Source organism: Notechis scutatus, chromosome 3 (genome assembly GCF_049901735.1).
Source record: "Notechis scutatus isolate UNSWTSFEM ecotype Mainland chromosome 3, rNotScu1.2, whole genome shotgun sequence".
Taxonomy (NCBI): Eukaryota; Metazoa; Chordata; class Lepidosauria; order Squamata; family Elapidae; genus Notechis; species Notechis scutatus.
The window spans coordinates 71,036,317-71,054,431 of record NC_142011.1 but is presented as its reverse complement, the minus strand read 5'-3'; the positions used below and the strand labels follow the sequence as shown (position 1 = coordinate 71,054,431).

The 18,115-nt window shown below is 38.5% G+C and overlaps 1 protein-coding gene across 2 annotated transcripts in view; it reads left to right on the top strand.

Moving 5' to 3' along the window:
• Positions 1-17,603, top strand: part of GNG12 (G protein subunit gamma 12) — a 52,214-nt gene extending 34,611 nt beyond the window's left edge. For both annotated transcript variants that reach the window (XM_087960450.1, XM_026666000.2), the window contains 2 exons: positions 8,550-8,667; positions 12,579-17,603. In XM_087960450.1, the coding sequence (XP_087816576.1) occupies positions 8,572-8,667; positions 12,579-12,704 (222 nt within the window). In that variant the 5' untranslated portion in view covers positions 8,550-8,571 and the 3' untranslated portion in view covers positions 12,705-17,603. The remainder of the gene's footprint in view (positions 1-8,549; positions 8,668-12,578) is intronic.
• Positions 17,604-18,115: the final 512 nt, after the last annotated feature.

The following is an 18,115-nucleotide window of genomic DNA, read 5'->3' as shown; positions in this document are numbered from 1 at the left end:
AGCCCTCGAAGAGTGAGCAACTAGTTTGCTTTCTTTGATGCCCAAGTGTGAAAAGTTGGCCCAGGTTTAACTACAGCTATTTAGAGAGAATGATGTAATTTTCAAAAATATGCTATAAGCAGGGGTAAAATTTCTCTAGAGAAAGAATCACTTTGGCTTTGTGATTTCATTACAGTGGATCAGTATCAGAGCGGTGAGCAAGCTTGAAATCACCAAATCATGCTGAGTCATGCAAGATGAGAAAGGGCTTGTCAGTGGCCTTTTATGGAAAGGCTGATGCTACAGTTACAAAAAAAGTAGTCCTAGCAAAAGGTTCCATTGTTTCCGTGGCACTTGACTGATCATCTCACACAAAGACAAAAACACAAGGGTCACGATGGAGCTAAAATTAAGCACTGCTGAATTAGCTTTTGTTCAGCGAGAAGGGCATGCATTGAATTTAAAAGTGCTCCGTCTTGTTTGGATCATGTGCAGAAGTCGTCATTCTGGATGGGAAAGCCGGTCACCCTTTTCCCTTTCTGCTCCCCTCCCGCATCTCTCCCCCACCCCAAAAGAGAATATGTCTTAATTTTCTGTCCTATAATACTGTACTATTTCCTACTTACCTTTAAAAAAAAAACCAACAGCTGTTGTCATTGTCTGGTTATGTTGACCATACTCCTAACTAATGCAGGTCTTGTGGAGTTACTGGTAGAGCTGTAAATATGTCAATTTAGAGGCTGTCTTTGAGGAATCAAGGAGGATTCTGGCAGTGGGCAGCGTAAATTCTGGTAAACAGTCTTTTGAAGACCATAGCACACATTCTTACCTAAGCTATCCGGTAGCCAGAGTTTTATTTATTGAAAATGAATTCACAATAGGAAATGTGATCCTGTTATAGCTTCTTGGAGATTTTGTTAACTGCGTGCAACTCTGACTCTATGGTAATGAAAGATTTGGCATGCAGAGTTAATGAAGCATTCAAAACAAAGCTAAGCGATGTGATAGCCTTCAGCTCCCATAATCCCCGACTGTCATCCATGCTGCCCAGAAGTTATGAGAACTTTACTCCAATACATCTCAAACATATGTATTTTTAATACTTGCCTCCTTTCTGTGTTTTGTAGATAATATCATATATTGCTCAATGACAATGCAAGACTGACTGGCTCTGAGTATTTGGACCTTCTGGTGACAAGGTGCTTCCTGGATGGAATGGCACTGTCCTAGATGAACCCAGTGCACAATCTGGGGTTTCTCCTGGACTCAGTGGCTCCTGTTGGAAGTGGCAGCCATGGCTGCAAGGCCCTTTGCACACGTTTGGTTGTGCACCACCTCCACACATTCCTGTACTAGAAAATTATAAGTTCTACTTATACTGCTTATAAGTTCTGCTCATAAATTCTATATGCTGCAAGTTCTACTCATGCCCTCCTGATCTTTCATTTGGATAACTGCAATGTGCTCTACTTGGGCTTCCCTTGAAAAACATTCAGAAGCTTCAACCGGTGCAAAATGCGGGTGTTAAGTGAATGGCCGCATTGCTTAATGACAGCAGTTCCAGTAGATCCAGTTTGTGTTTGTTAGATCAGTGGTCCCCAATCTTTCTGGCACCACGGACCAGTTTCATGGAAGACAATTGTTTCACATACAGTTTAATTCTGTGCATACCTAAGTGAAGCTTTGTTTGCTCGCCCACCACTTGCGTGGCCTGATTCCTAATAGGCCACAAACCGATACCAGTCTGCGGCCTGGAGGTTGGGAACCTCTGCATTAAGTGAGGATCATATCATTGTTAGGCAAGGAGCTTCTCTTGCCCTTTGTGAACTGCCAGATCCTTCCCACTGCCTCCCCCGTGGCCAAGTCCGGCAAGCTCCCTTTGGCCAATAAGGATCTACCTCTCTACCTCAAACAAGTCATTCAATGCTTCATCCGTTTATTCATATTACAGATTTGTATTAATGCAACGATATATTAACCTACTTTGTGTCACTTGCTGTATATTTTAAGCAACCGGCAACTTTTGCAAGAGTAGTTCTGCTCGGTTGGAGAAATTGAAGTTTCATAAACTACAGTATTCAACATGAAGCTCCCTAAATGACTTTTAAGCAATTTCTGTTTCTCAGTCTGACATAAGTCTCAAGGTTACTGGCAGTATAAAAATGGAGAGGCACTTATTTTGTATATTGCCTTTTGTTGCAGAAGACATTTATGCAATAAATGAAACAAAGTTAGAGATGATCGTGTATTACAATGACCCTGAAAAGGGTGCTTTATAGCCTGTATAACACTTCTCATTGTGCTGTGGTTCATCGGCAGCAGGTGCAGACGGCAGAGGTCTCTGACAGCAAGGATGAAAGGGAACCAGTCAGGGAGCCTGGCAAGGACTTGAATGAGGGTCATGCATCTGATGCAGGGATGGGGCCAGGACTATTGGAGAGTGGGATGCTGCCTTCGGAGCTTTTGGAGTCTGGCAGCAGTGAAGCAGAGGACCCCGGGGAGCCTGTGCCCAGTGCGCATGTGCGCAAGGCTGCTTGAAGGAGAGAGCAGATGAAGCAGCAAGGGTGACTCGGGAGTAAGGTTGGAAAGTGATTGCCCCTCCCATAAGGGATAAAAACCAGCCCTCGGGGATGTGCTCTTTGCAGGAAGCAAAGTTCTTTAGACTCTGAGTCCTCGTTGAAGCCCTGCGAACTCCAGTTTGTTTTTGAAACTTCTGTCCGTTGATATTTATCAGTAATTAGACTTCTGTTCTTGGCAACCTTTTACAACCTTGAAAGGACTTGCTTTTATCTCAAACAATTACGTTTAAATGACTCTTGGCTGGGAATGCAAAGAATTCCCAGCGCCATATTAAAAAAGGTTTGCTTTTATACACCATTTGTATTTGTTTAATTTGAACAAGGCTTGGGTCAGAACAGGTTGTCATAAAATGTGCTGTCCCCCTATGGTCTTGTGATTGTGATCTTGGCAACTTGTTTTCACTTATGACTGGTTACCAATCGCCCTACCATCAAGTTATTGCTGTTTGCAATCTTCTCTGCCACTTCCCCCAAAAATCAATGGGGAGGCCAGCAGGGAAGGTGGCAACCTGCTGCCATCTGCTGCGAGGACTCCATCTTGTCTCTAGGGCCTAGCTAAAAGAGCTGCTTGTAAAGAAAAGCCAAAGTCCTTTAGTGAGCCGGAAAAATGGAGTTCAGATCCTGATGATTTGAGCTCCATTCCTAAATCCTGCTGAAGGGGAACTGACTGGAGGGGAATTGACATCCTTTGGCAGGCAGCTCTTTCAGCTAGCCTTTATAGATGAAAGGAACCTGAAATCTGAGCAAAGAGCAGAGAGACAGCATGATAAATTAAGTAGCCCTGGATGCCTCCGGTGAGTGAGGAACACCTGGCGCAGTCTGCCTTGCTCAGGAGCTGAAAATCTGGTTTGGATTTCAGCAGGGAGGATTTCCAGCTCCTGAGTGGAATCTCCCACCCACCCATTTACCCCTGAGGCATCCTGTGTTCCATACTTTGGGACTCTTATCTGCTTAACAACCTGCACAATAGCTTAATGAACACTACCAGGAATGTTAGGATTGTGGCCATTGAGCAAAGTCACTTGACATCTCACTTAACAACCACTTTGCTCCATGACCAAGATTCCAGGCTCGATTGTGGTTGTAAGTCGAGGACTACCTGTAGTGTGTTTTTTAACTTACCAAATTGTCAGCCAATTACCCTTGGAAAATTATTCTCAAGCAAATTTTCTGCTAATTGTTAGCAGAAGTAAGTGATTGGACAAAGATTTCTACATCAAATTTATACATCTTCACAAGTAACATGCACAAGAATAAAAATATGTGCCACTTCTGGCCAACCATCTCCATGCGTGAATAGCTGCTGATGTCTACCATAAGAATCTCAGCTGGACTGTTAACCTGTTTTAGCATATTTTTGTAAAAGGATGTGAAACTTAACTTGCCGAAAGGTTCTTTCTGAAGACCCAGTAACTGCTCGTCCTACAAGCATGATAAGCACCATCCCTGGTCTGTGTCAGTCTATGACTAGCCTAATGCTTCTGCCTGCATTGTTGTTGCCCTGGCTGTTTCGTTAAGATGTTGATTTTATCCTTTGAACAAAGTACTTTTATTATTTCTCTAAAATAAGCATGTTAAGTGACTAAGATTTTTCTACTTTGCTCCCTAACCAAAAAGAAAGAAAAGGGAATTGAAAGTCAGTCTTGCCTTGGAAATAAATTCCTGTCATTTGCTGCATTTCTGCTCATATCATATCATATCATATATCATACCACCCAAGATTTATTTGCTAGACAAAGAACTGAAATGCCTTCCAGGATGCTTGACTGATGATGTAATCCACAATTGGCACAAACCTTTCCTGGGATCTGAATTACTGGACAGAACCTACATTGCAGAAGGCTGTTTTGTCTTATTTTGTGTTCCATACTTTGGGTGACTTCCGACTAGATTCTTTCTTTTGATAAATTTCACTGGCAATATACTTACCTGAAATATTTTTGCTTTTGTTTTTGTTCACAACTAAATATATATATACACATTTCTAATGAATTTTATGGATACACTGACTTTAATGCTGCCAATTCATTGACCAGAGATGTAGAAGCAATGAATTAATAAATAAAACCAGGGGTGGGGTTCTACCAGTTTGCACCTATTCGCTAGAACTGGTTGTTAACAATGTAAGCAGTTCGGACAACCGGTTGTTAGAAGAAATTACTGGCCTAATCCTGTAAGGAAGGCAGGAAGGAAACATTCTGGTGTTGCTTACAGAAACTGCCTCTCCGTTAACCCTTATTACATTCTTGGCAGGACTAAACTTCCTGTCTCTGGAACTTCTCTGTACTTTTTCCCCGCTCCTTTGCTGATACTTTGCTTGTGTGGAGTAACCATTTAAAGTTACAATGGCACTGAAAAAAGTGACTTATGACCATTTTTCACACTTACGACTGTTGCAGCATCCCCACAGTCATGAGGGGCTAGGCGAGGAAATGCGTGCCTCGATGTGAGTGATATTGAGTTGGCGACACCCAGCCAATAACATGACCACCAAGCCATGTCCACCCAGTCACATGACCACCAAGCCACGCCCACCACCTAAACCACGCCCACAGAACCTGTTGTTAAAATTTTTGAATCCCACCCCTGAATAAAGCCATTGTACATCCAGCGAGGAAGCCAGATGTTAATATGGCTGATATTTAGATTTCTAACCATCCTCTAAAGTCGTGCTCATAGGCTCAGGAATCATATGGCATTTAAAAATAAAATGTAAATTGGAACCCAAGCTTATTCAACTCGCTGAAAGTGGGAGTTAACTTGTCTGGATTATTGTTTATATAGTCTGAACTGTGAGAACTGGAAACTGTTAAAAATTACTGTAAACGGGGAGTATAATTCACAGCGTCCCAGTTTCTAGCCTGATACCTTAACCACTATATGCAAAACTTGTTTTCTGATATATTTTAATATATTGATTAATGTAGGCCCTAAATGGCTTAACAACAGTGATAGTACTGAAGCCAGGACAGCATGTGACCCCTTCTATAAAGGGGGAAGAAGGAAGGAGCACTTATATAAACCAGTGGCCCCCAACCTTTTGGGCACCAGGGACCGGTTCTGTGGAGAAAGGTTTTTCCGCGCACTGGATGTGGCGTGGTTTCGCATGCTACCTGCCACCCCACGATTGGGACTTTGCTTGTTTGAGCGGACCGGTTTCTGGCATGCCGTGGACTGGTGTCGGTCTACAGACCGAGGGTTGGGGACCCCTGATTTAACCCACTGGCTATTGGGAGAGTGAGACCTTAGAATTAAATAGAGAAGGAATTGATTTTGGTTTGTTCACGGCATATATGCGGAGACATCGTTATCAATTGGCTTCTCCATTAATATTTAGACTTGAGTTTGTTTTTCTTTTATTAAAAGCAATGTTTTTCATAGAATGCAAATTGATTGCCGTGTGCATCAATCAGTATTGTTTGTTAGTAATTTTATTGGGCTTTACTTGTCAATTTATTAAACTCACTCATTAATGATAGTATGTACCAGCTCTGCAGGTAGCTGTAACTTTGGAAGTGTCTATCTCTTAAAGGCTGCTTTGTGATTTAAGATTATTACAAATATATTTAGCAGTATTGCTATTGTACTGGTGTTTTATGATCAGAATCAGATTACATTATAGTTTCATTCTGTTATCTGCTTATTTATACAGTTAGAAGGCCAGTAGAAATCCTGTTCTCAAAACTATGAGCAAAGCACTCCAGTTTTGGCAGTATTCAAGCATAATCTTGAAAACTAGTCATGAGTGGTATTTTAGTAATTCACGTGGCTTTCCAGAGGTTAAAAAGCCATTCCAGCAAAACCATCTTGTGCTACAATGGTCATTCGTTGGCTGAACATGATGATCCGAGTCTGCAGATCATTGGATGCAATCCAACAGTAGGATATTAAGGCCTGTGACTCAGCTCTGAACACTTATTCCTGGATGTAGAAGGCAATCAATGCCAAGCATGATAAGCAATGTCATTTGGATCGGGCAAAGAAAATGAACGTGATCTTCTTAAATATGCTGTATGTTGCTTTGATTGGGTAGTTTGATTTAGTCAAGAAGCTATGTTTATAACCTTTCATTGTTTCAGATTTTTGGAGGTGCACATTTTTAGAAGAAATAAGATACCTGTAATATGTTGAAGCACATGCAAATAAGATACCTGTAATATGTTGAAGCACATGCAAATAAGATACCTGTAATATGTTGAAGCACATGCAAATAAGATACCTGTAATATGTTGAAGCCTATGCAAATTGAACAAAGGTTTCTTTTGGGAGTCCAGAGAATTAACTTTAATAAATTATCACCTTAACTCTCAAGAAATTTCAGTAAGAATTATTAACGTTGAAGTGCTGAAAGTTGAATAGCTCAGGAAGGTTTAGAAAAGACAGTACAATAAGCCACCTTCATCCCAAGCACGTGAGAAAGAAGAACAGTGGATAAGCCTGCTAATTGTTTTAGCTCTACAAGCTACCATTGGGTGACTGCAGATACTGCGCCCCTTAGAAGACAGAGGTGATAAAGCACATGCTCTCACAGGCCGCTATGGATTAAAAGCCTGTGGTGATTTTGATCCATTCCTTTTCATAGTTGTCTACTTCGTATGTGTATTTCTATAAATATGTGTATTTTTATAAATAACTCAAGGTGGCAAACCTACCTAATACAGGTAGTCCTCGACTTACGACCACAATTGAGCCCCACATTTTTGTTAAGTGAGACATTTGTTCAGTGAGTCTTATCCCATTTTACAACTGTTCTTGCTTCAGTTGTTAAGTGACTCACTACAGTTGATAAGTTAGTAACCTGGGTGTTAAGTGAATCTGGTTTCCCCATTGACTTTGCTTGTCAGAAGGTCGCAAAATCACATGACCTTGAGACATAGCAATGATCCTAAACATAGAAATAGTTGCCAAGCATCTGAATTTTGATCACATGATCACAGGGATGCAGGAAAGGTCGTAATTGAAAAATGGTCATAAGCCACTTTTTAAAGTGCTATTGTAACTTTAAACAGTCTCTAAACAAACTGTTGTAAGTCAGGGACTACCTGTACTCCTTCTCCTATTTTCCTCAAAGCAACAACCCTGTGAGGTAGGTTGAGCTTTCATGTGCATGCGTGTACACACACACACACACACACACACTCACACACACACACATGCATAGAGCTATCTACCTATGGTATAATTAGCAGATGATCTGAGGGGGATTAAACTTTGAATACTTGCCTGTACTTGCCTTAACCACTAGACCAAATATATTTAGCAGGTGATCTGATGGGCATAAACCTTGAATACTTAGAACCCAAATTCTAAAGAGACCAACTGCAGAGGAATAGACTTTGAACATTAAAGGTGTTGCTAAGAAAAATACTTTTTTGTGTATCTGATTTCATTTTTATGTGAATAAATATACAGAATGTCTTTTGAAAACAACAATTCTACTGTTTGTTTCAATTTATAAAATGTTTGAAAAAAAGATTATTCATGGTTATGAACTGATGTTCTTCAAAATAAAAACAAATTCTACACTTTTTTTCCCCCAAAAATTTTATTGATTTTTAAAAAACAAACATAAACAAACAAAACACAAAACATGAAAACATAAAACATCTTTTTTGAAAGCAGCTTGATCCCGGGTTACATCTCTTCGTACAGACACAAATTCAAGTTCATGCTCATTTTTATATACCGTTCCATATCTTATTACCATTCTACATTTTCTATATAACTTCTCCCCTCTTTTAACTCTCTTAATTCTATTTTATTTATTTCATCTCAATTTAAATCATTATATCCTTGACAAATTCTACACTTATAAACTCACTGCTCCCAATATTTTATCAGCTTTACTATTGCAAAGTTATTTTCTTCTTCTGTTGTGAAGTCTTAGTTACTGCTACATTGGATGACATGAAATATTCTGAACCTTTGTTCCTGTTGTTGATTAATTATGATTTTTTACCAGCAAAACAATCCATTGTCTTTTCTTAACAGTGCTTGGAAGAGTTCACCGAGAATGTCTAGCAAAACATCTGGCACCCCAAACAACATAGCTCAGGCAAGAAGAACTGTTCAGCAGTTGAGAATAGAAGCATCTATAGAAAGGATAAAGGTTAAGCATAATATATTTTCTTGTTATGAACTATGTGTTTATTATTTAAAGTGTGTTCTGTGTCTCTTATGTTTCAAAATTCATTTTGAAAAATCAAGTTTAAGAATTGCCTTGAAGTTATTGGAATATGGCTTTGTGAGTCTAATATATTTTCCTTAATGATGAAACTTCATGGTGCAATAGACACACATTTGGATATTATGTTGGTCAGTCCCATGTCATAATGTAATTTTGATCCTGTTCTGTTCAAATTTCAAAAAGTTATCCTGCTGACTTCCAGAGAAACAAAGTCCCAAAAGTCTTATACAATTTCTCTCCAACCTTTTGTTGGATTGGAAAGAATAAAAAGAATAAATAGAAAGGAATAGTATAGACTTGGAACTATAGAGCTAGTATCAAGAAAGTGAAATATTAGAATAAGAAATGAAAAGAAATGTTTTATGTTTTTTAAAATTTGGAAACTTAATAAAATTTATTTTAAAAAAAGAAATGAAAAGAAAGAATCCCAAGAGGAACAAAAAGGCCTATTAGGTACATTCAAAACACAAAAGAAAAATGTTAGTATGTATTAAATGTTAGCGGAATGCTAAGAAAAAGTTAGTTACTCAAATTTTAATTTGATGCAGTCTTCTCTAGTATACACACACACACACACACACACACACGTATATGTATGTGCTCTACTTGGAATTGTGAATAGCAGGAAGCATTGGTATAAATGAACCTTGAATTTTATAAAAACATGATCAGAGAATTCACCTTTAATAAGTTTAAATCTCTAGATTAATTGCAAGGTAGAGAGGAAATAACTGATGATCTAGTCAAAATTCTCACACGTTTCAAAATCAGAAAACAGAAAACGCAGAAAGCAAAAAATGCAGCAAATTACAGGCCAGTCTGCCATCAATACCTGCAGAAATTCTAGAACAAATCATAAGCACGTGACAGCACCTTGAAAACAATGATAAAAAAATCAGCATGGATTTGTCAAGAATGAGTCTTTGCAGACAGATGATAATCTCTTTTTTGATCAAGCAAATTCCATAATAGATTGTGGGAATGCTGTAGGCTAAGGATGTGCATGAAATGAAAAATAACCTGAAATACACTCTTCCCTTATGGAAGTTATGCCAAACTGGTTCGGTGAGCCATGTTTTGGCAAAAACAAAATCCAGAATACTTTGGTAGTTGAGTTTCAACCAAAACAAAAGTGGGAGGGATCACAGAGTGATTTTATAAGGCAAATTGGGAAAGGTTGATACGTTTAATCCCCTGTTTTCATTCATCCTCTTTATGGTTTGTGTTTGAGAGCCAGCTATCCTATGCAGGAAACAGTTCATGCATGGAAGATACTGCATATTCTTCCTATAGATCAGCAGGAGTGTCAAACTGGCAGCCTGTGGGCTGGATGCGTCATATGCAGGCCACATCCATTCCAGCTCCACGAAGGGGAAAAAATCGTGAAATGTCACGTGACAGCAACGTGACGCTGCGTGTTTGACAGCCGTGCTGTAGACAGAGTGGTGGTCCCCGGTTAATGATCACAATTTAGTGATCTTTTACAGTTATGAGAGTGCCTGAATGAGTGGTAGCAACTGGTGGTAGCAACCAGTCCTTTTGAGTTCAACTGTCCCCATCACTTGTACAGTCACATGATCACAATTGGACACTTGGGAACTTGATCACCATTTGTGACCTTCCTTGGCAGCTTCCCATAAGCAAAGTCAATAGGGAAATAGGCAGTGAAGGTCATAAGTTGCTCTGGTAAGTCTCTCCCTCCCATACACCCTTCCCAAGCCTCACTGCACTCTCATGGTACCTCAACCACTCATACATTCTCAGGCAGCCTTTCCCCCTGAGAGCAGCAGTTCCAACCCCTGACACGCTTCAGCCACATCTCCCTGGCCACCCATGCACCCCACTCTCTCTCACACCCAGCAGCAGCCATTTTACCACTCTTCTTGCCTGCTTGCAAGCCACCTGAGACCAGCAACTTCCTGCTGGTTGTCCCACTGATTTTGTTCGTTAGGAAATTAATAATGGCAATGGGGGTTGCCATTGCTAAATGATGTGACCACGTGATCTTGCACTTTACATCTGCATTGCTTAGTGATGGAAAATTCTGGTCCAGATTATAATTATAGCTATATTTTGACGTCATCAAAAGCATTTGACATGCCAATTAGCAAGCTGGTTAAGTATAGGTTGGATGGCCTGATAATTAAATTGATACATAACTGGTTCAAAATACAATTTGCAGGCATGTTTATCAATTGTTTCTGATCCAGTTAGAGGAAGGAATCAGTCCTGGATCTTCTATTCTTCGGTATTTTCAATAATGACACGAGTGAAAAAGTAAATGGCATACTTCACAAATCTGCAAAATTTGACCAAAAATTGAGGGAACAATAATTTAGTAAAACACGTATTAATTACATAAAGATAGGCTGTGGGGTACTTGGCTTAGTAGGAGTAAAAGTAGTCCTCAAATTATGGCCCATCGCTTAGCAACCGTTGAAAATTCTGATAGATTCCCTTAAAGGTACTTAACAACACAATTCCAAAGTGTCAATGCCCCCCCCACACACACCACGATGATCATGTGACCACATGTTGGGTGTTCTCTAACTGGTCCACATTTGCAGTCGTTTGCAGTGACTTGCAGTCATATGGCCATATTTTACTTCTGTTTTTTGACAAAAAAAGCCCATAGCAAACAATGAGCTCACTTTTATGACTGCAGTGTTTGCTTAACTTTCACGACTTGCAACCATAATGGTCAAGTTCCATTATGCTCATAAGTCAAGGACTACTTGTATTTACAAAGAAAATGGTATAGTAGTTGCTTACAAATTAAATACAAGTCAGCAGGCTAACAAAATAGGCAAATACAGTTATTAAAAGTATACTTTCCAAATTACAGAAAGGTAGTAATCATTGTTCTGCTTTGCTCAGACCCAGTTTCAAGTACTGTGTCATTTTCAGTCACCATGTCTTAAAGATCTGGGTTTAGAGAAGGACACCAAGAATGATTTCAGGGGACAGGAAACCAAATCTCCAGCAGAGAGTTTGAAAGGGCTGGAGGTGTTTAACCTTCAGAAACAATGCTTGAGAGGACCTTTAATAGCATTCTTCAAATCCCTGAAGAGACATCACGTAGAAGGTCACGGCCTGTCCATCCCTATTCCAGAGTGCAGGCCATGGAAGAACAGATTTAAATCCTAGAAGGAGAGGTTCTGGTTGAATGTTAGCAAGAGTGTTCAAATCATAAAACAGGTTGACAGTGGAATTACGGTAGTTATTCAAAGTGGCGATAGGCTCCCTTGTTTTGAAAGTTGAAGGAGAAGGATAACCTAGAATGCTTTAATTGTGGTTCCTGCATTGAGGAAGGGGTTGATCCGAAGGTCTGAATGGACTCATCCAATTCTTATTCTGTGATTCTCTAGTCATTTGTAGAAAGCTGCTGTTAAGATGTACTAGATTACGTCTCCATCATATCTTGGTCAACATGGCCCCGTAGAGCACCAGGGCTGTGATTTCTTTGTAGAAGATAAGAATGCTGTAGGCATGCCCAGACTTCTTCAGATGCATATGTGAAGAATAGAAAATGCTTTTAATCTCATCTCAAGCTTCTTAGCAATTAATCCTATACTACCCCCTATTTGTTGTTCACAAATAAAAAAGTATAAAAAATCATAAACCTTTAGGTTTATGCATAAATGTGCCTTCTTGTTTTGCAATTTGTTTATTTACCACTAAAGCCTCATTCATAAACAAAAGCTAAAAGAGAGCAGCCTATTTTTGGGGGGGTGCGTACACAGGCACATATTCAACCAATGTATATTAAAATTTGCTTTATTAAAAGAAGCTTTTGGGAAAATTTATAATTCTGCACTTTTTTTCCTTTGCAGGTGTCGAAGGCATCAGCAGATCTAATGTGCTATTGTGAGGAACATGCCAGGAAGGATCCTTTACTAATGGGCATACCTGCTTCAGAAAATCCCTTCAAGGATAAAAAAACCTGCACTATTCTATAGGCAAAGCAGCAAAATGCCTTCAAAACCTTCCCCTGCAAAACCAACCTAGCCAATTCTTAGAGAAGTAACCTGAAGGTCACCTGGTAGCCATTGCATAAAACAGCAACTTATTTTCACCTTGTGTATGAATGAACTTTTAAGTTTCCTTGAATGTTTGTTTGTCCCATTTTAAATGCCAGGCACACGGTTCTAAAAGTTACTTCTTGCAAAAATGGAAGGGTTCTACAAATGTCGTTTGGCATGGATTCTGTTGGCTTTGCTGGGCTGAACTGGGCTGGGCTGGGCTGGGCTGGGCTGGGCTGGGCTTGATTTTGAAATGTAGTGAGTATTCACAGATCCAAGGATTGAACTATCAAGACCAAAGTTGCCTGAGCTTCATTTACAGTGTAGTGAGGTAGACAAGCCTAGAGTGCTAATCAAGCTTTTTTTTGCATTTGATTTGATACCAGTGTGTACCTTGTTATGTAAATGGAGTCTATATCTAGGGTGTATGCATATGTTCGTTTAGATGTATAGACACATTCCAAAGTGCATTCTTTTAAGTGCGTTCTTCAGAATTCATTGCTGCATTTATTGATAGGTTTCTGCACTTCATGCTTTCACTATTTAGTATATCTTAAGCTTTCAACAATGTCTTAAAAAACACTTGTACATACTATAAATTCTGGTTCTCAACATAGTTTTGAAAAGTGACGTTGATCGCCTTTAATCTATCTTTTATTTCCACTGAAATGTAGACTACACTAAATTCAGATTGATTGTGATAATGGTGTCTAAAAACTTCGCCTCCGTTTCTTTTTGTCTTTAAGAGGAATTCTGTCCTTTGCCTTTCCTACACAGTTTCCAGTAAACTGGTTTTTGGAAGCTTTCAGGCTTTTCAGTTTAATCCCCATATTTACGTTTCATAAATGTCAAACAATCACTAAGTAGGAAGAGAGACTCTGAGTGAAACCTATGGTGCTACTGCTTCTGCACAAGACCTATTAAAATCAATGGTTGTGCTAAATAAATGCTTGAAGGATTATAGCAATTCTCGGTGGCAGCAGCTAATCCCTTGTATATGTTAACATTATTAAAGAATTTGGGTACCGTCATACGGTAATGAGATACTGAATAGAAAGGAGCAACACTGATACATTTTAAGCCAGGGGTATGTATCTGTATACTATTTGTTTGGCCTTTTAATTTTTATTGTATTATTGTGATCTGCCATAGCTCTGTATTTCGAAGGTGGGTTAATTGTAGCTTTTTTTGTTGTTCCTCAAGAGGGGAAAAGAATTGCCCCATATGTAGAGGCCCTCAGATGCATGGTTAGATTTCCTTCCTAGAAACTTTAGTACAGAATGCAAAGCCAACCATTAGTGCTCACCCAGAAGCTTTCATTTTCAACCAGCCAAGGGACACCCCCACCAAGATTTCTTCCTGTTAAGAAGTCCTAGACTTCCATAGTGTTTGTATCTGCTTGGTGACAGCTTAACACATACTTTCACCGTAACTCTATTGAGAAGCTAGCTGCAGAGCTGGTAAGCCAAAGTCCCCACCCAGTTTACTGGTGCTCTTCACTGCATTATAATTAAGCTCTTGTGGAGAACTGTATTAGTGCTGCATACTGCTATGTTGATATCGTATTTCTTCTTCATGGTCCCAAAAGATAAATTTAAAACATTTTAAAAACTAAAATAGCTTCCTAAAGATAGTACGGAACTGATAACAAAATCACAATTTTGCATTGATTTTGCTTATTTTATGTCAGTCTGGCCATCACAAAATCAACGTACAATTCATTAAATTAGATTACCTGGAATTTGGTGCCCTCTCATTGGCTATCATAATTTAAAACAGTGTCTTTTCTGAGATCAGGTCTTAAGTCCGTGTCCCCAAATTAACACAGGTGACCTATCTTTTGGTTTGTTTTAAAATATTGGACAGCGGTTGAATTGTCAGCTATATAAATCTGCTTTATAAAGAATGATCCTTGCAACTATTCATCCATGGCAATAACAACATGGGCTAACTTGCATTTCTGCTAAATATAGTGAAGTAGTTAGGCTTGTGTTATGATCTTAACATAGGAAGTAAAATCCAGAGGAAAAGGTCAACCCTATGTTTGACTTTGCTACATGGAAGTGGTTAATTCGCTCCAGTACATGGTCCTCTGATGAGATAAGAATGTACAGATCATGTATGATGGCCATAAAGTATTGAAGCTCTCAAGTGTCAGAGTTGATACTCATTGCAATAAGCCTATAAATGAGGAGAGACTGCACTGGCAGGCCTGTCAACTCTAAGAGAGTCGGTACAATTATTTGTAATGAATAAATTGGTATTGCCATTAGTAAATGGGCACCTGAATGTTATATTACTTGTAAAAGCTGAACTTGATGCTGGACATTTTCTCATCCATCACCAACCCAACCTGTTTCCTACAAATCTTATCCCAAATATCAGTATTTTTTAAAAACAATTAGAATGTTACTCTTTTTAGACCTATTCTACTCATCAGATGAATGCAATTTTTAAAAATTTCATATAAAATTAATATGCTAATTAAATGACTGTGATAACTGTCACCAGCAAATGCTGCTCTGTATGCTTTAATGTAGAATAAATTTGGACATATTTAGTTACTCTCACTAGTGAGAAATTTAAACTGATTATGATTGTTCCCTGCCTCTCATTTAGGCTCTACTTCATGTAAGATTAGAAGGCCCATATCCTTAACTTTCAAAATCAGATTATTTATGATAGATGAACTTCTGTAACTTACTTAAATACCCTCAATGATTGAGTATCTAATAAATGAAGTTTGACTTGTTACACTGTTTAGTCAAAACTCAGATTAGAACATGTTGATCAGGCATTTGAAAAAGCATCCAGCTTAATAGGCCTCTTGCCTGATAGGAAAGAACACAAACTAGCTAGAGAAGGCTTTACCTAAAGAAAGAAGGAAATCTTTGGATCTTGCCTTGCAATGGATGAGTGCCATTATTTTTTTCCCTAATTTCTTCAATCCATCTCTCAGTTCATATTTTTCCCAAATTAAGCCTGGAGTTATGACACATTGATATTGGGCTTGTTTTCTGGACTTCTTATTCTTTTTGCGTTGCTAATCATGCTATTTTAGTCTATTTCAAGTTGGGCTCAGCTCCTGATGACTTCACAGACCCATCCATCTAGCTTTGGGGCAGCAATATAGAAGTGGTTTGCCATTGCCTTCTTCCAGAATGTGATCTTTTGTTGTTAAAATCTTACAGTACTTGTGTATTCGCTGTGTTGTAATGTTATAATAAGTACCAGGCCAAAATAGGTTGGATCCAAATATGCCCTTCCATGTTTGGGATAACCTATATTATATCCCCAAAAGCAATGTGTTAGCCTTACCCTAATACAGGGGTGTCCAACCTTGGCAACTGGAACTCTGGGAGTTGAAGTCCACAAGTCTTAAAGTTGCCAAGGTTGGACACCCCTGCCCTAATACATTCCCAGAAAAAGGAAAACTAAGAATCCAAGAATCCAACACATGCTTGCAAGAGAGAAAGCCCCCTTTCACAAGTGAGCGGTGCTGACAGGACATACATAAGAGCCCATTCAGAGGCTACAATCTCTCATGGTTTATTAAGGAATAACCACTATCATTATAATGGGATTTATTTCTGAGTAAGCATGTACAGTGTTGTACGATACAAGCAAAGACGGTTCTCTACATGTGTCAGAAGAAGCGCAGGAACTGCTATAAACTTGCATCTTAAAGTAGTCTAGAAACTGCTTTCTTTGTGTTTGCAGAGCAATGCAAGCAGCAGTTCAATTTATGCTGTGGTGCTTTGGATCCAAACCAATATTTTCACCAGCAGTGCTTTAAATTTTTATCATTCATATGTATTTTACAAACCGAAGATAATTATTGAAAACACAGTGTTGTAAACTGAAGATGTTTTCATTTGAGCCAAGTAAACTATTGTGCCAACCTCCATTTATGAATGCATTTTGACTTCCCCTTGAAAGGCTCATGGGTTGTCAACCTGACCTTTGTTTAGTTTCTTGTATTGATTGAGATGTAGCAGTTTTCAATCAAAGCAACAATAAATTCAGAACTAAAAGGTAACTAGCTGCTTTGGGTTATTTCTCTCCCAAGTTTAAATTGTTGCTAGATGCCTCCACACCCTTCACCAGCTTTTCATACCTTTTTTTTTATATTGAGAGTTGAAACATACACACATTGCTTGTGTGTGATGGTGATACCTCAACGAGAAACTGAGAACATTGCCTTCATATCTATTGCCTTGGATTCACTTCAGTGGGACTTGCTGCAGTGGTGGTTAGGTTAATGTGATTAACAGAATAGGAAAAAGAATGAACATCTAATTTAAAATAGTAACTCCTACACTATTGTAAAGTTTGAAAATAAGAGTATGAAACTTAATAAGGAGTTTTTTAGTCATTGTACCACTAACCTCCACCTTGGTGCTTTGATTGAAAAATCACAGAAGGAAAATAATACTGTATTCTGGAAACACGCGGTTCTTTATTTATCCCTTTTAAATATAATAATAGTAAACTACTTTATTTCTTACAATCTTCTCCATTTTCTTTTTCCTTGCTCTCACAAAATTATTGTTTTTGTATTATCACTGTAATGTTGCATTGAAAAGTGTAATACCATGATTTGCCTTTAAAGTAAAAAAAGAATGCATGAAATTAATAGTTTTGTTTTATCTTTCATAAACAGTCTGTAATTGTTTGCTTTCAGTGTACCTCTCTATAAAATGTGATCGCTCTTGGAAGGTGGTTTCTTGCAAACATTAAAAGGGTTAAAAACTGTAAAGATTCCTTTTCACAGCTAATATATTTAGTACGGTATCATGGATATAAAATACTTTAATTAAATATCACTTCTTTTCATATTGTTTTCTGCCTCTCATTGCAATGCACTGAATTTAAGTGTGTTAGAAATAATACATCATTTTAGTTGCATCAGTTAATAACGACATGACAAATTGATTTGAGTCAGACATGTAATTGCAATCACATTCTGCTGCTATTGATACAATTATTGTTTTAAGGCATCAGTTGGAAAGCCAAGGGCTGACCTCTGCTTTTACACTTTGACTTCACTGAACCGTTTCAGGAGAACACTGAACTGTAAAGACATCTGCACATTCTTTCTTTGCAAATGGTTTGCAAAGCATGCCGACCTTTTAGCTTCAAGAATAGTGAACATATTTCACCTTTGATTCAGCATGCTCTATCCTGAAGAGATAATTGTGACTAACAAGAATAGTATTTGCTATAGTAAGATTCTATTCAACAATCTGGTGATAATCCTCATAATATTATAGGACTGGAGTAACAAATCTCCACTCCCTTGCCTTCCTAGCATTTGGTATGCTGATGTTTGCTATACTGAGGAAAGA